This window comes from Rhinolophus sinicus, chromosome 16 (genome assembly GCF_057876585.1).
Source record: "Rhinolophus sinicus isolate RSI-liver-muscle chromosome 16, RSI-T2T, whole genome shotgun sequence".
Taxonomy (NCBI): domain Eukaryota; kingdom Metazoa; phylum Chordata; class Mammalia; order Chiroptera; family Rhinolophidae; genus Rhinolophus; species Rhinolophus sinicus.
Genome location: NC_142516.1, coordinates 28,837,693 through 28,862,895, shown reverse-complemented (window position 1 = coordinate 28,862,895; position 25,203 = coordinate 28,837,693). Strand labels below are relative to the sequence as shown.

At 48.0% G+C, this 25,203-nt stretch overlaps 1 protein-coding gene across 7 annotated transcripts in view; it reads right to left on the bottom strand.

Annotated features, from left to right (window-relative positions):
- Positions 1-25,203, bottom strand: part of ANKS6 (ankyrin repeat and sterile alpha motif domain containing 6) — a 62,001-nt gene that overhangs the window by 5,778 nt on the left and 31,020 nt on the right. The window contains exons 12-16 of one of the 7 annotated variants that reach the window (XM_088793510.1): positions 24,966-25,149; positions 19,509-19,576; positions 17,646-17,679; positions 17,129-17,245; positions 4,156-11,750 (exon numbers count right to left, since the gene is read on the bottom strand). In XM_088793510.1, coding sequence (XP_088649636.1) covers positions 17,187-17,245; positions 17,646-17,679; positions 19,509-19,576; positions 24,966-25,149 — 345 coding nt within the window. In that variant the 3' untranslated portion in view covers positions 4,156-11,750; positions 17,129-17,186. The other 6 variants (XM_074330760.2, XM_088793512.1, XM_074330758.2 and 3 more) reach the window with 6 other exon arrangements.

The following is a 25,203-nucleotide window of genomic DNA, read 5'->3' as shown; positions in this document are numbered from 1 at the left end:
AGGAAGATAAATTTATTATCCCCAATTTACAGATGGGAAGACTGAGAGATTCAGAACTTCAGAGAGATTAAGTCAGTTCCCAGGCTCAAATAGCTACAATTGCTATGCCTCTGTCCTCAGCTGGACTGGAAACATGGAGCTATCTGGTGTGGGAACTTTAGGGCTTCTATTGGGTTTTTCTCAAGTTCTTTCAGACTGAAACACTAACTCCTGGGAAATGTGAAGAGCCACAGTCCCCATTTCCCTGCCCTGGGAACCGGGTTGGAAACAAACTGCAGAGGGTGCTGTCCAGAACTTCCCTCCCCACAGCTCAGGCACTGTGCCGTCCTGACAGCCCCTGGGATCCCCAGACCTGGCTGCTGAGATTTAGGGGCTCCTTGAGATAGCTATGACGTAGTTCTTATGGCTCTGAGCAAGTGGAAAAGGGATGGGAGGACGTCACCTACTCCGAGGGTGAGTGAGAGTCCCAGGAGGTGCAGCATCCCATCAAACAAGGGGACCCAGAAACAGCCAGAGCCGTGCCCCAGAAGTGGGGCTCTGTAGGGCCAGGAGATTTTCCAGCTCCTCAGCTGCCTTCTCCATTCCCAGGAGATGAAGCCATCTCCGAACCAGTCAGTGGACACAGGATCAAGGAACTTCAGGACAGAGGCTGGGTGTCCGAGGGCATGGTGGGGTGAACTGGATATGTCTTTGTCATTGCTACACTTGGTCGCTACCTGTCAGCTTAAGCTAAGGGTGCTGAAGCTGTGACTGGAGTCAGTGGTCTCACATGCCCCTGCCCATGACACTTGACAGAGACTGTTTCCCTCTAAGCCCTGTCTCACAGGAAACTCCCAGGACCCAGCCAGCAAGGAGCTGAAAGGCCGGTGCTGGTGTCTCTCAGCTCAGGTATATGTCAGCTGATGAACAAGGCATCAGGGTGTCCCTAGTAAGAATGGCGCTCCTTTCCTTTCTTAGAAGATGGTCATCAAGTCACAGAATGTCAGAGCTGGAAGGCCACGTCAAACCTGCCTGATGGTGTACGAAAATGGGCACAGAGAGGGCAAGCCAGGTTGCACAGCAAGGTAGCGGCCACCCTAGGCCTAGATTCCCAGGGGTGCTCTCTACTCAAATGATTCCCAGCAGCCCCCGTGGTGGCCGTTCTCATCACCAGGAGACCTCTGCTGGATTTGGGGGCTGCAATGAAACTGGGATATTCCTCTAGCCTTTGAAAACTCAAAGGCATAGCCCTCTTGTTTTTACCATTTCACCTTGATTCATTTGGGCTCATGTGATTTACAGAAATCCTGTTTCTCCCACAGAAACAACAAAGAAATGATGGCTTCCTGTGATGAATCCCTAGGAGGTGTAGGACTCGAGAAATGTTCTGCTTCTCATCTCACAGAGCCCAGGGGGAACCAGAGAAATCCCAAGCCTTATGTTTCCCAGGGAGCAACACTATGATGATGGGACGAATATCAAAGGAAGGTGTGATTGGTGAAGTGGAGAAACAGCGACTTCAGAGTTGGGGGACTTCAGGTGCAAGTTTCAGTGTTGTCACTGCTTTGCTGTGTGACCTTGGGCAGGCGCCATCCCATTCTCGGCTGTTTTATCACCCAGAATTTGGAGGAAAGACGTGAAGATGTTCTCCAAATGCCCTGCCAGTGTCAGCTCTGACTGGGGTCCCAGGCCTTCCCCTTGCCATCCCCGGACACCTTTTCCAGCCTTCCCTTCGTGCTCGCAAAGTCAGGGAGGGGATGTGAGGGTGTCTCCTAGCCATGTTTTCTTTCCATTTAAACTCAGATTTACTAAGTGACTTGTCCACGTTTCTCTGGAAGTGACAGCTGGTGAATAAGGAATACCTGAGGTGCTTTGTCCAGATCTGACCAGCGAAATCAAGGGAAAGACAATCTCCAGATTGCTCTGGCTGACATTGCTGCTACAGGATGATGTGAATTCTGCTGTTTACAGAAATAAGTCCAGTGTGAGTCGAGGCTTTTTGATGTTTAAAACCAGATGGTATTTCCTGCCTTGATCAGCCTCAGAGCTTTGGTTCCCATGACAACCCCGAAGTTCCACCTACTGCAACTTCCCTGTTCTCTGAGCTTCTTCCTCTTCCACCAATGTGCCAAGGTCCCTGGAGAATAAACCCACTAACTAGCATGTGCACAGCACTTTACAGTTTACAACACACTGCAGCATTTATTCCCTCATTCACTCTATCACCACAGCCTTGCCAGATAGCATTTGCTACACCCTCCATTTTTCAAATGGAAAAACCAAAGCTTCAGAGGTGAGGTGATCTGCCCTCTTACCCTTCAGTGACGTCAACAGGACCCAACCCAGGTTTTATGATGTTGGGCCTCGTGTGGGGTCCACTATGCCAGGATGATTATGAACGCCCTGCTCTGCAGACCATCTACTTGCTTATGATTCCTATGTGGTCAATTCCATACATGCTTTGAGTCTAAAGATCAAGCTGTGACATCTTTAGGCAGGTTACTTAACTTCTTTGCCTCACTTTCCTCATCTGTAAAATGGGTGGTGATAATGGCACTTCCAGATGCATGAGAGAATTAAATTAGTATATACGTAAAACCACAGTAAGTGCTCACTGGGTCTGAAGGAAGGATGAGAAGCCTGGGTCACTTTAACAATCCTGTGACCTTGGGCAGGCCATTTTGTTGGTTGCAGCCTGTTTCCCCCTCCGTGTAAGAGGTGACAGGATCATGGTACTCATAGGATGTTGTGACTGACGAGATGAAGGCACGGCAGGAGCCTGGACAGCACCTTTGCTCACAATGCAGCATGCACACGCATACCTTGGGGACGTTGGGGAGATGCGGATTCGGGCTCAGTAACATAGGCATGCCTGCATGTGTTACAAGTGTCCAGGGGTGCCAAAGCTGCTGGTGAAGACTACACTTTGAGTACCAAGGCTGTAGCCAGGAAAGCACCATTCAAGTGTTAATGACCATCAATCATGCAGAGTGCCATGCCCCCAGGCCTCCACTTACAAGCTGTCCAAAGCTCAAGAAGCTTGGAGAGCCCGCTGGAAATGTCAGCAGGAGCCCAATTGGAGAGATTTTCCAGGTGGGAAGTTTCTGTCAGGAGGGTTCCTTGGGCCTCCAGCCCCAGTCTGTGCATCCTGGAACCCCCACAGGGCTCTAGTGAAAGCTATGCCTGATCCTGGGTCTCTCAAGAGAGGACGTGAAACTATCATCCTGTTACATCAAAATATATGCATTGATAATGACTTCTGCAATTCTTTAAAAATAAACTTTTCAAATTAAAATAGTCAATACGACCCAGGAATGCTAAGCGATCTCTGGTCAAGCACGTGCCAGAAAGTAGATCAAAACAGAGCTATTACACAGGTCTAAAGAATACAGTCTGCACGTTGTGCTTTTTTGTCCAATTCTCTCTTTGCTCTGTATTCTTCCTTATACAATTGTGGGTCATAAACTGAATTATGTGTGTGTTAAGTTCACTGCTATTCAATAAACAAGTATTTCCTGTTCATTCTTGCAATTCATTTGGTTGGGTGCATTCCTGCCTGCCCCGTGCTCACGTCCATTACCCAGCTCCTCTGACTGCTACCAGCTTAGGGTCATTATTGCAGCTGCAGGGAGTTGCACCCCGGCAGAGCACAGTGTTCCCTGCACTATAACTGGTGACAAAGAACTCATGTGGTCCTCACCCCCAAGGAGTGGGGAGAGAAAATGAGCTATTAAAATGTCTACCCAGCAGGCTGTACACCTGAAACTAATATGATATTGAACGTTAACAGTAATTGGGGGGAAAAAAGAAAGAAAAAAGCGGCTATGCCCCATGAGCACCTACGCTATGCCAGGCATTGTGTTGAGCTCTTGCCCTGCATTATCTCAGCCAATGCTCACACTGCCCTGTGAGCTCTTCTGTTGTCATTTCCCACTGGGTCATAGCTCCGCAAAGGCAGGGACTTCGCGTGGCTCCCGGGTGCATCCCCAGCACCTATGATGGTGCTCCATCAGCATCTACTGAATGAGTGTGTGCCGTGCGGGAGACCCTGCTCGCTGCGCCATTTTTCAGGCGGGGTGGCCTGCGGGGTCTCTGCTCCCGCTCCCCACACACGAACGCAGGATATGGTGAGGCCAAAAAGGAACACCCACAGAGCCATAGGTAGGGGAGTCATACCACTATGGTCTCACTGGAGGCTGGGCCCACCGGACGCGCAACCTGCCGTCCGCCTTTCCGCCAACCGACCGACTCTCCTCCACTCTCCTCGACTCTGTTCCTCGGCTCCTCGGCTCTCCTCCGTAGCCGCAGCAGTTATACCAGCGGCCAATCAGCTAACCGGCCACAGCCCACGGCCAATCAGCCACAGCTGATGGCCATCCACTACCCGAGCCAGCACCCCTCCACATGAGGCCGAGAGCCTGTAAACTACTTTCTGGGGTTCTGTCCCCACAGTGTGTCAATGCTTGTTCCAACAAGGGGGAAACAGGTCCGCTTACCTGGGGAAGCTGTCACCACCACATGGCCTCCTGAGAGCCTGCAGCCCTAGGTGGCCTGACGGACGTTCCCTCAGAGGATTCCATCTGACTCAGGCTCTTGACCACTAGCCCTCGTGAGCAGTTTGTAAAATCAGTTTGCCCTGACGCTGCCTCACCGATGAAGCCAACTGACAGAAGCTGCAACGGCATTGGTGCACAGCCTCCAGTTCCAGAACCTTCTTTATGGCTGAAGTTCTCCTCCCCACATGCACAACCTCACCACTTACAGAGCCCCTGCTCACAGGCTGGGTTCCCGGGAGCAGGCTGAGTGGAGACTAGCTGCAGCATGAGGTTCAGGCACCGGCTTCCAGGTGGACCCGCGGCAGAGAAGGGGACAAATGGGACTGGGCAGAGGGAGGCTCGTAGCAGAGGCAGGTAAGCGAGAGTCCACAGGGCTGGGGACCCGCGGAGGCAGCAACAGCTGAAGTCCGGGCAGCAGGTGTACATGCCAACACAGCAGCTCTTCTGAAAACTCACCTGCCAACTCAAAGGGAGTGCTTTTGATTGTGATGAAGTGGGGACAATTATTTTGCTAAAAGAGCTGCACGCAAGTGAAGTGCAGAAGCTTCACAGCCTGTGGAGACAGGAAATGAGAGCCAGAGAAGCAGCAAGATGGCGGAGCCCACGAAGCTTCCTGGTGCCTCATAGATGGTGCCCACCTTCCACAGGGGCACGCCCTCCCCCCAGAATGAGGTGGCCCCACTTCATTCGTGAAGCGTTTTCTGAGTGGGGCTCTGGCTCCAGACGCTCGATCCATCTAGACCCCTCTGATGAAGGGGACAAAAAAGTGTGCGTTTGTGTGGGGGGGGGAGGGAAAGCAGAGGAAGAGGAAGACCCAGGGGTGGTTACATACCTTTCACACTGAAGGCTAGGTCATGGGCTCCCCTTTTCCTTCTTCTTTATGGTAAGATACATATAACATGAAACTTGCCATTTTAACCATTTTGAAGTGTACAATTCAGTGATAGTAAGTACTTCCACAGTGTTGTACAACCATCACCTTATCTAACTCTAGACCATTTTCATCACCCCAAAATGAAATCCTCTAAATCCCCTCCCCATTAAGCAGTGACTCCCCATTTCCCCAATCCCTGGCTTTCTGTACCTATGTATTTTCTTATTCTGTACATTTCAGAAAAGGAGAATCATATAATATGGGGTCTTCTGTGCCTGGCCTCTTTCACTTAGCATAATGTTTTCAAAACCACCCATGTTGTAGCACAGATCAGTACTTCATTATTTTTGTGGCTAAATAACGTTCCATTGTGTGGATGTACCACATCTTGTTTATCTAGTCATCCCCTGATGGCCATCTGAATTGTTTCCACTCTGGCTATTGTGAATAGTGTTGCTATGAATATTTCCTGCAAGTTTTTGTTTGAATACCTATTTTTAATTCTTTTTTGTATATACACATATGTAGGAGAATTGCTGGGTTATACGATAATTCTCTGTTTAACTTATTGAGGAACTACGCCCCCTCTTTTTTGTAGATTTTCATAGACTCATGGGGCTGGAAGGGACCTGAAAAGTGACTTATAACAGTGTCTCTCAGACTTTTGGATTTCACATATTAGTAAAACTAAAACTGCCATCACCACCACCCCCTCTCCCAAAAGCAGTAGGGATTTTCATTAGGCCCAAGGCCAACCCTGTAAAATGAATATATTTAGTATCAGGTACACTCGTAGCCTTGTACTTGTTTTTCTCACCTGACATCCACCTTTGGGCCATTTGGGAACCACTTACCTGATCCAGTCCTCATCTGAACTCTGAATCCCCCTCTCCAGCTGCCTGGGCTGGACCAGCCTCTGGAGGCCCATCTGGAGTGATGGTCTTCCTTCCAGGTAGCCCTGGTCCCTGGAATATTCTTTCTCGTGGACAGCTGGCCCTACACCCACCGTCTCCCCAGTATATTTGCTCCACCTTCTGGGGCCCCACCAACCTCACTGGCTTCATTCTACCTGCTTCAGGACTGGGACCCACGCCACCTTCTTCTCCCCAAATGCTCTAAAGGACTGAGGACACCGATGTGAGATTCTAATACCAGGAAATGTGGAGATGAGACATTCCCCTGACTTTCAAGAATTCTTAGAAGAAACAAAGAGAATCTCCAAGCTATTTGTAGTATAAATGCCTCTTCCCCCATCCTCACCCCCCAAAAAATTGTGAACAAGCCGTACAGGCTATCAAGATTTGTTTGCTTTCTAGTTGGCTGAACTTATACCAATTGAACATTTCTCTCTCTGCTGAGCGTGAAGACAGCATGAAGAAGACGTGGACTCTTCATGAGGAGAGGAGACCTGCATTCCAACTGTTAACTGGGTGACCTTGGTGAGGCTCATTAAGATCTGTGTGCCACAGCCACCGAACTGGTACACAGGGAATTTTAAGGCTGCCTCACAGGGTTATTATGAAGAAAGCAAGGCCACTTACAGAAGCGCCTGGCACACCACAAGAGCGGGCTCCATATAAGTTATCAGTGGAAGAAATCTGAGCAGCGTTTTATACCTTCAATGAGCAAAATCGAAGTGAGAAGACAAATTCACCATTATTTAATATACATTTGGCAAAGAAAAATCCTTCAAAGAATCAAGTCCCTGTATGGAAATAATTATAAAAAAATGTGTGGGGGTGATGACCATGGAACCCACTCTGCAGGGCTGAAACAAAATGTCATCCTGGTCTCTTACCAAAAGATAGTGCCCCTGCTGAGGCCGTAGGGTTAAGGCCAAACCATACCCCAGCCATCTGGAAGGTGGGGACATGGTCTCCCTAAAGAGGACAGCCATGCCCTGTGTCTGTGGGCCCTAGGGAGGGGGCTCTAACAGGAACTGGGAAACCTGGGAAGGACCTTACACTGGTGGGAGTTGGTTCACCCCACAGGGCAGAGGCCCTGAGAAGAAAGCCCTGAGTGGCAGGAAGAGGTGGTCTCTGCTTTGGAAGGAAACTGAAGACAAGTGAACTGGGCTTTTGTTCTCTTCCATCACTGGTGACTCTGTTTATTTCCCTTCTGTCATGCCCGAGCTTTGGTGAATTATTGCCTACAGAGATTGGCTTCTCAGGCGAGGGGCTGAGATTTAAGGCAGGGTCTAATCCCCTCTTAGGCTGCATGTTACAGAGGAGCAAAGCTCCCCTAGGCCAGTGGGGAGCCTGGTAAGACCTACCCCAGGGGAGATGACTCACCACCCACCTCCCCAGGGAGCAGATTCACCATCTCTGGCCAATCCTGCAGAATTTGGTATCGACTTTTCAGGGAAAGCATCAACATTCACCTTACATGTTAAACAGGTTCTACTAGTTAATAAGAAGTGATTATCTTGTGTGAAATGGACAAGGACAGATGGGCATGGATGGTGCTACACAGTACCTCCAGTCTGAGCTGCAAAATCTCTCCATGATGGGTCCCAGGCCTGCAAGAGGCACTTTCTTGGAAACACAGGCCAGTGTGGATGTCACAGCTGCGCAGCCTGGGCCTGGCTTGCACGGCAGAGTCTTTGAGCAGCTCTAAGGCAAGAGCAAACTGGAGGCCTTTCCTGCTTCCCCTCTGCCTGCGGGACAAGCTTCCATGACTGGCTGGAAGGCCTTTCTGCTCCTTTCTGTCCACCTTGCTGGGAGTCCCAGAGTCAGACACAGCTGGAGGGTGGGGATTCAGCACCAACCCTCACATCCTTAGGGCTCCGATGCCAGCAGAGCTGTCTAAGCTGCTGCCACCTCTGCTTCCGGCCTCAGCCACCCAGGCATGAGTAGTCTATCCGGGCAGGTGGGAGGGGAGAGGGGATTTCAAACAGGCAATCATCCTGGAGATTTCTCATTTGCAGAACTCCACAGGTGTGAAAAGGGCTTCCTCACCTTCCTCTGATACGCAGCACCTTGGGAAATGCTGGTCCCTTGTAACCAAAAGGGAAACAGAAGCTCCAGGAGCAAAAGAAATATGCCTGATGCTATCCAGTAAGCAGTGGCTGAGCCAAACCCATGGGTAAGGTTTTGGCTCTGACTCTACCATCAGTGCTCTTCCCAGGGTAACAAATTGCTGCTACACAAAAAGAATCAGAAAAACAGGCATCTCACTTACCCTTGACAATACTTAATCCACAAATATGCTGCCTGCCTTTGAACACACAGCCCCCAACCTGGGGTGCCCTTTCTTTTCCCTGCCACCCTTCAGACCAGCTCGAGCTCTGGACGAGCCTGAGGCGTCACTGACGACATCCTCCCAGCCCTGGACGTAGCACACCCCTTTATTGGAAGACTCCTCACATGGCACTACAACATTATATTTACGTGCTTGTAGGTCCCAAGGGCAGAGGCAAGTGTTTTCATATCTAAAGCATCAGCCTGGGGCAGGCACAGGTAGATGCTCAGTAAACATTTGATGAATGAAAAACTAAACATTTTCCTAGTACAACTCAGCAGTCTCCATTCAACCGTCTGGCACTGAAGCAAGGCAGCAGGAGCCTTCCCCTGGCCATTGTGGGCAGGCCTTAGCGACCAGTGCTAGGCAGGACTCCATTAACGCGGGGAAACAGTGCCCTTTCCCTTGCAGGACGGTGAGTCCTCTGAGCAGGGTCCTGGCCAGGATCCTCTCACCTCAGTGTCTCACTGCCAAGTAGGCCACCTCTGCAGAGAGCTGTTGGGGAGAGAAGCCATTACCAAAGACCCCTGACCCAACGGAAGGCCTTGAGCACCCCCTTGGCCCATGCCCAGGGGCAGTGAGGCCTCATGGCTGCCACTGTCCCAGTCAAAGCAGGGTTTCCCTGCTAGTATCCAAGGAACTCACCTTCCAAGCGCATCATGAAGAAGCATTCTGTGATCAAATGTATGGGAAATGCTACAAGCCACACGGCCCCTTCAAGAGGCCTGACACTCACTGCTGAAGGTTGTCGGATGTCCTGCAGCAAAGACGATCATGTAACTGGGTTATAAACCAGTGTCTGCCAATCCTATTTGATCAGAGCTTTATCCCAATTTCACACATACACCCCTCTTTTTCTTTATTAAAAACGTATTAACATTCAGTGGAACTAGTCTTCCAAGGAACACAGTTGGGGAAATGCTGACGAAGGTCTTCAGGCAAGGGAAACACCATGGAGGGGAACAGCCTCCTGGACAAAGGGACACATGGGGGGTGCAAAGGGTCACCAGAAAAAGGATCATGGCCCAGAAAGGGTACCAGGGGCCTCTAGGAGTCTGTGGGGAAGCCCACCAGATCTGTTCTAAGTCAGCTCTGCTCCTGGGTGTGTAATAGGCATGCAGCTTCACTCCTCCCTGTGTTTCCCGATGTGCAGAGGCCGGCCTCCAGGGGGACAGCGAGGACGGATGACTGAGGTTAAGCTGCCGCCCACAGTTGGTGCCCAATGACCGTGTCTCCGTAAAGAAGGCTGGGACACAAGAACAAGTATAAAGGCTTCTGTCAGTGATGGCTAACTCAGGAGGAAAGTTGGCTTCAGCAGGTGGGAGAGAGAATGGGAGGATGAAGAAGGAACAGCACCCACTGGACTGACAGGCAGAGGGAGAACACGATCAGGATCTGGGCAATGTGGGAATGACCACCGCTGAAAGCCAGTGGAGCAGGAATGGGTGTCCATGGCTGTAGGAGGAAGAGATGAGAGGTCGCACCTCTTAAGAAACCAGCACGTGGCTGGCAGAGTTCATGGTAAAGAAGAGAATTCTGCGAAGGCTGCCATCTATTGGGTCCATCCCGCAGACCGAGCACTTCATGCACACTGGCTCTAAGCTCCAACTAAGTAACCCACCCCTGGCTACACAGCTGGCAGCACGGGGCTGGATCTGAACTCTGAGGCTTGGTCTAGAGTGCAAGCTCTTTCCACACCACCATCCTGCCCCTTGAGTCTGGGATCGGATCATCCATCCATGTCTCCTCTTGCCTGTTGAGGTCCTCAAGGGTGGAGACTGGCTCTGGCTCATCTCTGTGATCCCCGGCACCCAGCAAATGACACAACTGCAGCAAGGGTTGGACGAATTAATGACTTGCTTGGAAACACCTCAGAGAGCTACATTTAAAAGTCAGAGCCCTTCTAATATAACATGGTGGAAAACTACATGGGCCAATGCGCTTCTGAGGAACGTAGCATTAACGGGGTCTAGAAGAAATTCCAAATTCTTTGCCTAGAAAATGTGGGCACTGAAGTCCTTCCACCATGTACTATACTAGGGTCTTCTGCTCCCACTGAAGTGCGGAAAGCCCTGCAGTGATATGGGGTGAGCGGTGTGGAGCATCACAGCATCATCCTGCCCAACCACAGATAAGGACACTGACGGCCAGAAAAGAGAAGCGATCCTGCAAGGTCACACAAGGAGCCTCCTCTTTTTTCCTACAGAAAAGGCTGTCTTTGCAATGAAGAAAAATGCATTCGACATACGACACCCTGCACACCTGTTGTATGGTGTATGCAGTAGGTGCAGTGAAGTGCTAGAGCAGAGGTATATATAAATCAGTAAGGCAGCCCAGTGGCTAGACGGGTTGGTTCTGCGTAAGGGCATCAAGAGGCTTCATTTGATAGGTGACTGGCATGGCGAAGGGCAAGTCAGAAGTTTTAAGGGAAGATGTGGCAGAGGAGGCTAATCGTCTGCCAACATGCACTCCCCAACTAAGGATAGAGTTGTTGCTGTGAGCTCCTCCTTGAACAAAGACTACCTTTCCCAGGGCCCTCTGTATCCGGTGCGGCCATGTGACTACCGGTGACCAATGGAATATGAGCAGTTAAGAGCAAGGCAGTTAAGAAATGGCTGTGTCTTCTTCACCATCCCTTTCCCCTTCTGCCACCCAGAAGCAAGGACTCTGAGGCCCTGGGAATGGCAAAGCCACAGGTGAAAGGAGCTGGGTCCCCAAATCACTGTGTGAAACCACCTGCCAAGCAGAAGCAGCCATACTGGACTTTACGAGAGTAAGTCTCTACTGGGTTGGAGTTTGTTACAGCAACGAACTCCACCAACTACTACAGCAGGGTAGGGAAGACGGGGGTTCCAGGCAGAGGGAACAACGTAACCAAGGCACAGCGGTGAGACAAAGCATGGTGTGTGTCAGGGAACCCGGAAGAGCTGAAGGTGGCTGTGTGAAGGCAGTACTGAGATTCAAAAAGCTCACACTGGTGATCCCAGGAGGGAGGGTCATGTACAGGGATTATTTCCAGGGGCCCTGGTGTTGCTGGCGCTGCTCTCAAAGGAAGAATGGAAGTTGTGAATGGTTTCCTGTAAAATTTGTCTCTCACGTCCCTGTGGAGGAAATTGAAAACAGACACAGAAAGTCTTGTTAAATTTCTTAACCATTAATTCAATTGACACAGTGTTGTTAACGCTCAACTCATACTTGAAAAACCCATGGGCGTCTTGGGGAAAATAAATTACCTAATTGAGAGAGTACCAAGTTTAATAAAAACACTCTGAGTCAGGCTCTCCCCCAGCACCCACAACCACAGCGTGCCAAGGGCTGCAGAGGCCCCCGAGATACCAGGAGCCGGTCCCCTGGGCGAGGCTGGACGGTAGGGCCCAGGAAGCAGGACTGACTTGCCCCGGGTCACGCAGCCTAGAACGGGGGGCGGGGGGGTCTCCTCCCCTGCCTCACTCTGTGAGTCTTTCCAGCCCTCGCATTTCCACAGAATTCAGTGGGAGCCAAACTTCTTTCTGCTACGAAGGAGAATTTGAACAGCCTTACGCCCCCTTGCCCAAAAGAAGTCAGATTCCTCCTCACCATGATTCACTTCTCACCCCAGCCCCGCAAGATCTCCCCATCCTTGCCCCTTGCACACACATTCTGAGACAGGAAAAGAGAGAAAGAGCGGGGATGTGGATGTTTCCTTAAGCCCCGAGAACATCTTCACTGAATACCTTAGCAGTGATACGCAGAGCTTAAGAACAGAGACTAGACTAAAACAGCCCGGTTCAAACCCCTTTTACTAGCTGGGTGACCTTGAGCAAGATACTTCATCTCTTTGGGCCTTGATTTCCTCATCTATAAAATGGGGATAATAGCACTTCAAATGGTTGCTGCTGACATTGGACCCTGTGTGGGCAGCAGGAGGCCTACAGGTCCTGCCCTCAAAAGGCAGCAGTGTGGATTAAACATATATATATATACACACACACACACACATATATACATTTTAAACATGTATTTTTAAAAACAACAAATAAGTGTGGTCAAAATGTAAAGCAAATTAAAAATGAATAATCCCTGGCAGATTGTTCTTTGCCAGGAGTGAAAAGAAAAAGAAAAAGTCCATTGAATGAGCCCAGACTTCAAACTCTCTCTTTCATCTCATGAACTACCCAAACCCTGAGGAGTCCCTCTCCAGACTCCCAGGCAGAGACCACGGGCCCTCACGTGCCCTCCCCGACACCTGAGCAGGCAGTGAGAGTCTCCCTTCAGGCCAGTCCTCCCAGGACATTTTCAATAAGCTGGACAAATGCTGTCAGGATTCCATCTGCACAAACCTGAAGGCTGTGGGGCAGAGGACAGAACAGTGGGTGTGGCGTCCCCACTCCACCTCTCACTAGTGGGGCGTCTCAGGCATGACTCCCTGCTCCTGAGTGCCCATGCCTGTAAAATGCGGATAATGCCACATGCTGGGGCTCTGATGAGGCTCAACCTGAGATAATGAATGAGGTGACATTGTGCAAACTACAGAGGCTGAAAACATAAAGAGGAGGGGTGACACCACCACCTTAGCCTTAATTGCCTGAGAGATGAGGTCAGGGCCAGCCAGGGTTCCAGCACTCTCCATCTCCTAACCTTAGGAGGAAGCCATGGATGATGAAAACCATGACCGGTCCCGCATCCACAACCAATTGAAGATGATAATGATAACTGCCCTTTAAAAACCCCTGAGTTTCAAAGGACCTGCCTCATAATTCTCAAAAGGGAAAAGGCAAATGGCCATTAAAAGTAGAAAAAAGTGTTTGGTCTATCTAGTAGTTAAAGAAATGCAAATGAAAATAGACATATTTTTTTTCTTCGCTTATCTAATTAATAAAAATTTAAAAAACAAACCAAACTCTCACACCTACAGCTGCTGGGGATGTTCACTGGCTCTCTCTGGAAAGTAATTCAGGAAGCGATAACAAATACCTGGAATCAGACTCTTTGACTCTGTAATTCCACTTTTAGACATCTATTCTGAGCAGATAACCAAAAGGCCTTAGACACAAAGCTGCCCATTGCAACACTAGCATAGAAACTTCGGGTATCTACATATCCAATAAGTAGGAATTTAAAAAAATAATTTAGTACATCCATGCAAATTTATTATATTATAAAGAGTTCTTAATGACATGGGTAACTACATATATTTAATGTTAAACGAAGAAAGTAGAATGTGAACTTACAGATCCAAATATACCTCAGCCACATAAAGAAAAACATTTGGCACAAAATACTGCAGAGTGATCCTCCCAAATGTGAAAAGCATTGGCCTCTGGGTGGTTAGATCGAGGTTTCTTTAAAAGTTGACCTTGGTGGCATTGTGTAAATTTAGTAAAATGAATATGCACTGCTATGATAAAAATAATTGGGAACAGAAAGGATCAGTGGCTTAGGACCAACTAAAGGTGAAACTCAGGTCATCATTTCTGGGAACCTTCTCCAACATATATAAAACTGTGTGAAACTAACAAAGTAATAAGCAGACTTGCATACATATCACAACTTGAATACTAGAGTGGTTTATGCAAAAGTTACATGCCTTGCAAGCTGAGGGTCCACAGTGCTTCACTAATTTTTTTTTTTTATGGTTAAGCCAGGTTTTCAATTATTGTGTTTTGTTGTTTTTTTAATTTAGGCTAAAATGTTCAAACTTTTTCTGACTGTGTAAGAAACATGCTTTATATCACAACCCTGTTACACATAAATATATGAAACAAATTTGACCCTTCCTATTGGCAAAGAATGTTGATATTTTCTACTCTGTTCTGTTTTAAAATGGTGCTTGGGAGACACTAAAGCGATTCCACAACCCTCCGGCATGGTGCGGACCAGAGCCAAAAAGACAGTGAGCGAGGAAAGCTGGGCATCCCTTCTCTCACAGGTCCGCCTGGGTTCTCAAATGTGCCCAGAGCATTTGAGCCACAATGGGTACTCTCTTGGCCAAGGCTGGGTTGCAGAAGAAAAAGGATGAATGTTCGAAGGGAAAGCACATGCCCTGTAGCAGTCAAGAAAGAGGCAGGAGCCCCTGCAGCTGGGGTTCGGCAGGTCCGGCCCAGAGCAGCCGAGGCCCAGGGCATCCAAAGGGCTCCTGGAAGCCACCCTCCGCCTGAGGACCTCCTCGCTCGTTGGAACCTGGGTGGTGCAGCAGCAGATGAACTTGGTTTTGTAATATTAAACTTCTTCCAGTCATGCCTTGGCTCTACGACACACGATGGGACATGGTCCTCACTTCCACAGGACTTTGTCTGGGACTGTTTGCCCTCGAATACCATGGCCTTTCTTTCTCCGGTGATTAGTTCAGACCCGCTCCTTCCCCTTGGACCTATCCCCAGTGGCATCGCCCGACTTTGCAGGGTACATGCCTGTGGGAAGGACATGCATGAAATTAACCAGTTCCCACGGCCTGGCATGTCAGAAGCACCTGGGTTTCTTGGATGGGAGCTGGTCAGCTGGGGCCTCCACAAGGAAGACCCCTGCTATGGACTGAATGTTTATGTCCCCCACCTCCAGATTCATATGCTGAAACCCTACCCCCAATGTGATGGTGTTTGGGGGGTGACTATGCTTACATGACGTATGAGGGCAGGGATTAGTGCCCCTATAAGAAGAGACAGGAGAGAGCTTGCTTCTCTCTGTTCTCTAGCATGTGAGGAGACAAGACAAGTCAGCAGTGTGCAGCTTAGAAGAGGACCCAAACGGGAACTCACCGTGCTGGCATCCTGATCTTGGACTGCCAGCCTCCATACTGCAAGAAGTGGATTTCTGTTGTTTACAAGCCACCCAGTCTATGGCACTTTGTTATGCAGCCCAAGCTGACTAAGACAACCATGGATAGCTGTCACTTCTACGTCTCTACATGGGGCCCTGTTTAGCATAGGATGTTACAGAAATACGTAGAGTAGGGGGGTGATGAATTTCAGAGAAAATAAAAAATTGTTCCGGTCTATACAAGCGTTAAGAAAAATGCTCTCCTTTGGATCCCAGCTTCTCGAGATGCCACATCGTCCACTCTGATGATTCCAGTTAATTTTCCTAAGATTTTCAAACCAGCCCGGCCTGTCTTCCTTTAGAGATCCTGGCCCAAGGAGGCCATGGCCACCGGGGGCAGAGGGAGGGTTCTGGAAGCATTAGTAGTTACCGTCTACCAAGCTGGGGCCAGGCTCTAGGGACACCCAGCTCCTCTACCCTCTCATGCTTCCACGGTCCTCACTGGCTCTACATCCAGAACCTTTCCTGTATAAGCACGGCTTCCCCACCTCCATCCTCTTCTTGGCTCACACTTCAGGCCTCTGGAGGGTAGGAGGAAGAAGGGTCCTGTACCTCCTCAGCCAAAGGACCAAATGAGCCCATTAACCGAGGAAATGTATGTGAATGATAAAGTGTTACATGAATATTTATTTGCTGTCGATGCTACAAATCTGTTCAATATTTCTGTGCATACCTAGCAATATACAGAAAGAACCGTAATACCAGTCCCGCTCTCTGACATAACCTTGTATCGTGGAACACAGTCTGAAGAACAAAACCCGGGAAGATAAAGGAAAGAGGCAGCCATGCCCACTACAGCAGTATTTACAGTGGCAAAATCCCAGACAGGGCGCTATTGCTCAACAAGTGGGGAGCTGTTAGGTAAAGTGTGAAAAAGCAACAAATAAGGAAGTATTACACATTGCTGGAACGAGAGACAGAAAAATCCAGCCCATATTAGGGAAAAAGGCAGAGAAGGCAAAGAAGTGTGAACAGCCCGATACACTGGACGACTAATGTTTGCAAGGTGAGTGTGATTTGCTTTTTTCATGTGTTTTGTTTGCTTGTTTGTTTTTTTTGCACGTGTGCCTTTGGGTAAATGGGGGTGAGAGGGGATTACTATTCTTCAGCTTTAAAGCTGATGAAACAGAAATTTAACATTAGACCAAAATGCAGGATGCCAACAATAACCACACTGATTGCCGGGTCCGTGTGCCAGGGGCTCCACTAGGCATTTTAGTCCTGGTTACAATGCCATCACCCACACCCTGCACACGAGGCAAGTGAGGCTCAGAGGGTGCATGCTTTGCCCATGGTAACACAGCGAGTAAGTGCTGCAATTCAAACGAAGGTCGGCATGACCACAGGATATGTCTTAACCAATGGTTCTGCTCCCATTGTGTTCTGGAGGCAAATACCCAGCCCTGGGGGTTGATATTACTGGAGGGAATATTTTAGCTGAATCTAAGGAGAAACAACCGTATAAGAAGAGAGATCTGGAAAAGGAACAGGCCACACTGGGAGGTGGAGAGCAATGACTGGGCCATGAGAAGCATGCATGTGGGGTCAGCCTCTGCTAGGTATGCGGGAGAACATGAACTTAGACCCCAAAGGTCCTTGGGAATACCAAGGGCCTAAGATCCTAGCGAGGCTCTCAGCGGTTTGAAACAGAAAACAAACAAACAAAAAAGATTGAGAACAGTACCTTGCCTGCGTTCAGTTCCGAAATCGCTGCCAGAATCTGCTGCCTGGATCCATCTGTCTTAATACCCAGCTCCTTCAGGTCCCCATCGGTAAGTGTGAGGAACGCTTCCATATCCACCTGGGGAGAAAGAAGCAGCACTCGCTGCCATCGGTGTGATGCCACACCTATTTTTCCCCAACCACAAGAGAAATATCATGATTATGAGCTATTAGTGCTTATTAGTAGTGAATTAATTAGGACTTACTAGTTCTGATTCCTGCTTTATGCTGAAAGTTTAGTGGAAAATATCATAAAGAACTAACTCTCCTCAGTGCTAGCCCTGGGATTTTCAGGATAGGGTTACCTTAGAAAGGTACCCCGAAAATGAAACAAGGAAGGAAAGTCTCCAAGGCAGCATCTGGGTGGCTAGAGTGGGTAAAAATCCAAGTCCTGCTGTTAGAAAGTGAATTCCAGTTTCGCTGCTCTTTTAACAATATTGCCGACTGCACAGAAAATGTGGGTGTATGGCGGTACTCACCACGTTTCCCCCCAGAAGACAAGAGAGATGCAGACTGTGGAAAGACAGATGAAAAAATAAAACAAGCAGAAGCAATACAGAAGGAAGGGCCACGGAGAACCGAGGTGGAGAAGGGCTCAGAATAAGGGTATCTCAAAGCCACACAGCCCTTGGTTTCTATGGGAAAAATCCTGACATTTCTGTCATCCCAGCCTGTGCCCCAAATACCCCACATGCCATCCTTCCTTCTCTTGTTTAATAGTCATTTCACTTTCCTGGATTTAAAAAAAAATCTTGACCAGGTTTGAGTCAGTGGGGAAGGGTCTGCTCCCTTATCCACCCCTAAGCGTTCTGTAAGATGCAGGCATCCCCCACCTTTCCGACAACGATTAGCTCCTCTCGGGCTTTACAGCTCACAAGGTGCTGAGGGGCTGAATCAAAGAGTGGCGTGGTTTTGGCTGAAACCCGCGTCCTGGTGCCACAGGACACTCCCCTTTCCCCACCATCCCAGACCCCTGGCAGAGACCCCCACACCCAGTCCCCATAGCCAGCCCCCGAGAAGGCACAGAACATTAATAACACAAAAGCAAGCAGCCATCAGAAAACAGGAAAGATTTTCTTGATGAGAAAACTCACTGCTCAAATTTAAAACGCCAAGGAGGCAGGAAGGATAGGGCAGAAAAGCAAATCGAGGAAGAAAGCCACGGCATCCCACTCTGTTTCTTGAATCAAAATACAAACTCCTCAGTTGCATCTCGAGCTTATCGGGGACAATGAGTGATACTCGTGATTGCTACTGTATTCATGCCAGTTGTCCTGCACTAAACTAGGCAACAGAATGTTCTAAAACCAGTGATTATATCCTAGTGGCTCGTGGGCTGCCGAGGAATTTTATTTGGCCAAAACGGGAATTTTTAAAACAGCCTATTGAGATGTAATTCACCTACCATACAATTCATCCACTTAAAGTATACAATTCAGTGATTTTCAGTACAGAGTTGTGTAACCATCATCACCACACTCAATTTAAGAACATTTCCATCCCCATGAGCAATCACTCCCCATTCTCTCCTCCCCATATTCCCTGGCAACCACTCATCTACTTTCTGTCTCCACAGATTTGCCTACTCTGGACATTTCATATAAACGGAATCATACCATATGTGGCCTTTTGTGTCTGGCTTCTCTCACTAAGCATCGTATTTTCAAGGTTCATCCACGTTGTAGTACAGATCAGTACTTCATTCCTTTTCTACGGCCAAATTATATCTCATTGTATAAAGATAACACATTTTACTTATCCATTCATCAATTCTACATGTTGGCTATTATGAATCATGCTGCTATGAACTTCTGTGTACAAGTTTTTGTGTGGACATACGTCTTCAATTCTCTTGGGTGTATACCTACCTAGAAGTGGAATTGTTGGGTCATAGGGTAACTCTATGTTTAACACTTGGAGAACTGGGAAACGCAGAATAATACTATTTTAAATATGTGATTGTGAGTGCTTCTAAGCAAATAGGGATGCTCTCCGATTAACACAGACTCCTATGCCAGATATTTAATTAGGATTTGCTTTTGACCCGCTTTAAACCTAAAAGCCTACCCGTCAATCCCCTTTGGCAAGCGTATGCAGGACAGACACAAACTTTATGAGACAGAGCAGTGCTCAAAATTACAAAATTCTATTACAACAAGCCATAAGGTCCCCAGGATTTCACTGTAATGAACTGAACTAAATGTGCTGAACACGAATTCTATTTCTTCAGCTGTCTCACTGAAAAAGATCAATCTAGGCCGGCAGAATGAAAAGCTACATATTTAGACAATTTTTTTTTTTACACCAAAATTTAAACCGACACTCAAAAAGAACATCCTTACCTCTTGCTCCTCAAAAATGGGCTGATATTTCTCAAGTGACAATTTCTTAAGGATTCCAGTCAGTTCATCTTCAAGCGAGAAAGATACGGAAAAACACAATTTAGAATTTGGTAAATATATCAAAAGAGTGATCTTAAATCTTTCATAAAGCAGCGGTAATCTCTTTTCAAATGCAATTCTACAAGAAAGCCCGACACAGAAAGCAGATGTAGCTGCGAGCCTGCATATGGAACTGGAGGCCACATTCTTCCCCTCCGGGCAGGCCCTGGGCATCAACCAAAGCCCCAAATGGAGCTGTGAAGACAGAAGACAGCCCTGCTCACGGCCAGGCAGACTCTCCAACAGCTGCAACCACCAAGTTCTCGGAGTTCTAGCTGCTGGGACTAAGACTCCGCCTTCCATCCAGAACAGTTTTCAATTATGATTCCTTGACCGCTGGTTGCTACACCAGCAGTAAATGCTAATGCCAGCAAGTCCTCAGCTAGTCAGAGGAGGAACTTCAGAGAACTGGCCGGTGGGCTAGAGACCAGAGGCAGGGTTTGTTCTGGCACAAGTGTGTGGAGACCGTGAGCTTCCCGAAGGAAGGACGTCTTAGTGGAGCAGTGGAGCCCGAGGGGCAGAGACCAGGGGAAAAGAGAAGATTCTGGATGTCGAGATATCAAAGCAGGGAGAGTAAACAAAGGAAACCAAACCAGCACCTGGGGGGCTTGAAGGAGTATTTATTCACACATTCAGTAAGAATAAAAGCAGGAAGCGCTGCTTTTATCCGGGGGACTCAACAGGGACCGAAACAGACAATGAGCAGGTTGACAGGTCAGAGGCAGCGAGGAAGAACACAGAAGCCTGGGAGGGGCTCAGGGAGGGTGGGAGGCGGCCTTTTACAGATGGTGGTCAGGGAAGGCCTTTTGTAAGGTGACAGCTGAGCACTATGTGAAGCAGCGAGATGTGCAGGTATCAAGGGACAAGCACCAGGTAGCATCAGGCAGAGAGAACAGTAAGTGCAAAGGTCCCGGGGCAGTGGACGCAGGGCACAGAAGAGTGGACTGGAGGGTAGGAGGCCAGCATTCCTGCTTTTATTCACTCATGCAACAGTGGCTACCACATGCTGGGAATGCAAGGATGGAAAGGTCCCTGCTGTGAAGTGGCTCCATGTGGCTGCGGAGTCCTAATGAAGAGGTCAAGAGCTGATGCACGTTGCTCACCCTCAGGCACCCTGTACATGGCTGACCCATTTGCTCTTTACAACAACACTATGAGGTAGAGCCTATTACCGTCCTTATTTACAGATGAGAAAGGGAGGCACGGAAAGGTTGGGGACCATATCTTGAGTGGGTCATACTGCCAGTCTACGGCAAAGCTGGGATTCAAACCTGTGGGTCTGGCTACCGGGCCTGTGTTACTCCTCCTGCTCTGCCATTTCTCCCATGGGTGGTGAGTTCTACGATGATGGGCATGAACAAGGGGATCTGGGGTCAGAGAGGACTGCTGACCCAACCCAGGGGACTGGAGAAGCCCTCGCAGAAGATCTGCTACTGAGCTAGGATGTACGAGGTGACTCGAGTTCCTACCCAGACATAATCCACTGTAGTTTCGTGACAGCAAACCTGTGCTGCAGCTGCTCCTTCCCCAGGCCATCTCCCTCCACAGTGAGGGGCTGGTACGTGTATAACAGCTGGCTCTTGGGGGCAAATGTATGCATGTGTACGTAGGTACATACGTTTACTATAGGTTTTACTGGAATAAAGAGTATGTAACACACAATTGACATATAATAATAAATTATACAAGACTCTCTGTTAGCAATTCCAATAGCCAACGTTTTCATTACATTTCAGGCACCTCACTGAATTCTTTCATTGATTTTTGCCCTACTCTTGTACCCAGAGCCAATGAGTGTAGTTCCAACATGAGGTTGCTGACCGGTTCTGTTTTCATGAACATGTAAGATGAAATGAAACGACGAAGATGTATGCTAGAACTTCAGGTGAACAACTGCTGAATAAGACAATGGTTTTCAAATCTTGGAATTCGAAGAATATTTTCTCAAATTTTTTGTGCTATTCACAATATAATGGCCACAGGCATGACACTTTTACATTTAACCTGCATAATCACCATTTTGCACACCACTGTCTAGATTATGTCTAGATGATCTATGAAACAATAAATCAAGTCCTGACTGACTGCCGGTGTTTGCTGATTTCAATGGTGTAAATACCCCCATCATAGCCAATTTCAACCTACCAAGGTAATGTTCCTGAAAGTGGAATTGGGAAGAGATGCACAGGAGTAACACATCATTATATAATATTGCCACCATACAGGTAAAACAATATAATCTCAAGAGCATAGATATCAGTAAAATGCACTACAAACCAGCAAATAATTTTCTTTGAAGTACTACATATCTTTATATTTAATATAATTAATTTAATTATAAGTTCATGTAATTTGTTTAAAATTTTATTAATTTATTTGCTTATTTATTAAAATTAATTGGGGGACAATTGTTAGTAAAGTTACGTAAGTTTCACGTGTACAATTCTGTATTACATCATCTATATATTGTATGTTCACCACTCAGAGTCAGTTCTCCTTCCATCACCATATATTTGATCCTTTTTACCCTCATCTACCACTCCCCTCCCCCCTTACCCTCTGGTCTGTGACTAAACTATTCTCTGTGTCTATGAGTTTTTGTTTCTTCATTTGTTTGTCTTGCTCCTTTGCTGTTTTCAGTTTTATGTACCAAAATTAACTCAAAATGGATCCAAGACCTAAACATAAGACCTAAAACAATAAACTACATAGATGAAAACATAGGTACGTACTAAACTTGTGGACCTTGGGTTCAAAGAGGATTTTATGAATTTGACTTCAAAGACAAGGGAAGTAAAAGCTAAAATAAATCAATGGGACTATATCAAACTAAAAAGCTTCTGCACAGCAAAAGAAACCATCAACAAAACAAAGAGGCAACCAACTGAATAGGAGAAGATTTTTGCAAACAGTGCCTCTGATAAGGGGCTAATATCCAAAATATATAAGGAATTCATACAACTCAACACCAAAAATAAAGCAAACAATCCAATTTAAAAATGGGCAGAGGACCCGAATACACATTTCTCCAAAGAGGACATACAAATGGCCAATAGGCACATGAAAAAATGCTCAACATCACTAACCATCAGAGAAATGCAAATGAAAATCACATGTAATTTGTTTTGTGTTTTTCCTTTTTTGTCTTCTATTTTTTTAATATTTGGTTGTTGTTACAATTTGACTTTTAATAGCTGTGTTTAATCCCCAGCTCATCTTTTTCTGTAAGTGTGGCAATCAGCGCTGGCTCACCACGGCCCCGTCTCCGCTCAGCCCTGGTGGCCCAGCCCGAGGGCTTGCTCTTCAGTGGCGCCTGCCACGGTACTCTGTACTTTGCAGGTCACACAGGTTTCATCCCATCTGCTGTTACAGTCCTTTACTGTGATTATGCTGAACGCATCTCACTCCCCTGGCTGACTGTGAGTTCCCTTAACACCCAGCACAGGTTGTGGCACCCAGTGCCTGCCCCAGAAACCTGCGTGGGAGGAACGTGAGGCTGAGAAGGTTCCGTCACAGACCTCACGGCTTCCAGCAGGAGGAGTCTCAAGAGAGGGACACAGGTGTGAAGATGGGCAGTGCAGAGGCCTGCGTGCAGTCCTCGATCGGGGCCACACATTTCCCACAAAAACCTCATAAAGAAGAGCTGTTTGAGGATGGATTGTAGCCTCTGTCCTGTGACAATCGAATGCCCAAGGGACAAGGGTCTCACTGCCTCAGGACTCAGAAATTCCAGAAGGGAAAACTAGGCTTTCGAAGGAAAAGAAATTAATCTAAAAAGAAATCATTGTCAGGTCCTCTTCTTTTTTCATCCCAACTAGGGCTCTCCAAACCTTTTTAAATAATGAATGGGAGGGAAAAGAGTGGGGTACAAATACCTAACTATACCTTTAGGGGTTTTGATTCCTGAAAGCCTCTGAAGTGGGATAATTCATGATTGGGGAGCTTAAGACTCTACAACAGAAAACATGGTTAGGGAGGCATGGGACTGCTAGTGAATATCTGAGGCTTTATAAATGATTGCACTCGATAACACAAAACAATAAAGCAGACCCCAAATAAAGAGGATGCCAACGGCAGCTTGCATTTATCAACTCAGGACGGACTGCAGCCTGTGCAGTTGATTTCACTTATCACTTGCTGGGCAGAACCTGCCTAGTATGTCCTTCCAGCAGCTGCAGTGAGGTGTCCGCAAATGCCTTGGTGAGGCCCACACACACAGTGAGATTTCCTCGCCTCTCTGATTTATACTCCTTGCTGTGCACCTGCCTGAGCCCCAGCTCTCACCAAAGCTCCACACCCTCCTTCCCGCTTCCCCACTCCCAGGAGCCAACTCCCAGATGGCAGTTTTAAAGGATGACATTTCCCTCTCTCCTGGGCCTCACTGCAGGGCCGCTGCTCCTGCCCTGCTGTCCACTCCACCTTCCTTCCCTCATCATCCCCAAGGGAGGGCCTCGTGATTCAAGCACATGGGCTTCCAAAGTTCTCCTGGTTGCAGTGGCCATCTACTGCTTTTGCTTGCCCAGCACCCATCCTCCTTCTCTTTCTGGAAACAGCACTTCAATTTTCCTTTGAGGAACCACTTCTCTCCCTCTTCCAATCTACACAGTGTCGGCAGGACAGACCCCGAGCCCGGCTCCAAAGGCAGACACCTGACCTGGCCCTGACCAATCAGCACATTCCACCCCCACGGACACAGAGATTGTCAAGGATGGGCAAATGACCCAAGTCGTTATAAATATAGCCAAGGTCAGCCAATGACCTTTACCCCTGGGATTTTGCTGAACCTACTAAGAAAGCAGCACTCTTTCTGCTGGGGTTGCTAAGTTAGTAGGAAGAGGAAGTAAGCCTGGAGCAGCTGGGGGACATCCTTGCCACCACTTAGAGAGAGCCTACCTGACAGATGCAGGGAAACCCTCCCAAAGCACCTGCACCCAGACATGCCTGAAGCACACCCAGACACTTCCATTTTAGGAGCCCACCATTTATCACGTTTTGTTTTTGTTTCTGCTTAAACCAGTTTGGAGATTCCATGACTCGAAACTGAAAAAATTCTGATGTGTACAAGGTTCAGGGAATGTTATATAACTGGTGTTAGAGAAACATTTCTATGGGTGTATGTTTGTGTATATAAACAAAACTCCCCGACATTCAAAAAGTATTTGAGGGAGCATACCTATGAGCTCACCAAGCACAGCGAAGAAAAAATACACGGTAGACTCAGGGAAGAGGGGCAGAGAGCTGTTTTTGTTTGTTGGTAACAAATAAACCTGAGGAAAGATGGCTAAGGCAATTAAAGGCACCTGCCAGGTCACCGTGGTGAAGAGGAAAGGGTGGGGTCTCGGGGCCTCGGGAACTCACCCTCATCGGTGATGGTGCCGCTGCTAGAGCCCCCGCTGCTCTTGGATTGCCGGTGGGACGAGGACGAGGACACCGAGGACTCAGCCGCGTGGCCTTTGGGTGAAGGGGAGGGCGTGAGGGTGGGGGAGGTGCTTTTGGAGGTAGTGGACGTTCCAGACGGAGGCCTTTTGCTCGTCTCCAGTTTCTGCAGAACAGAGTAAGACAAATACATAGCTAGCACCTGGAGGGTAGAAATGAT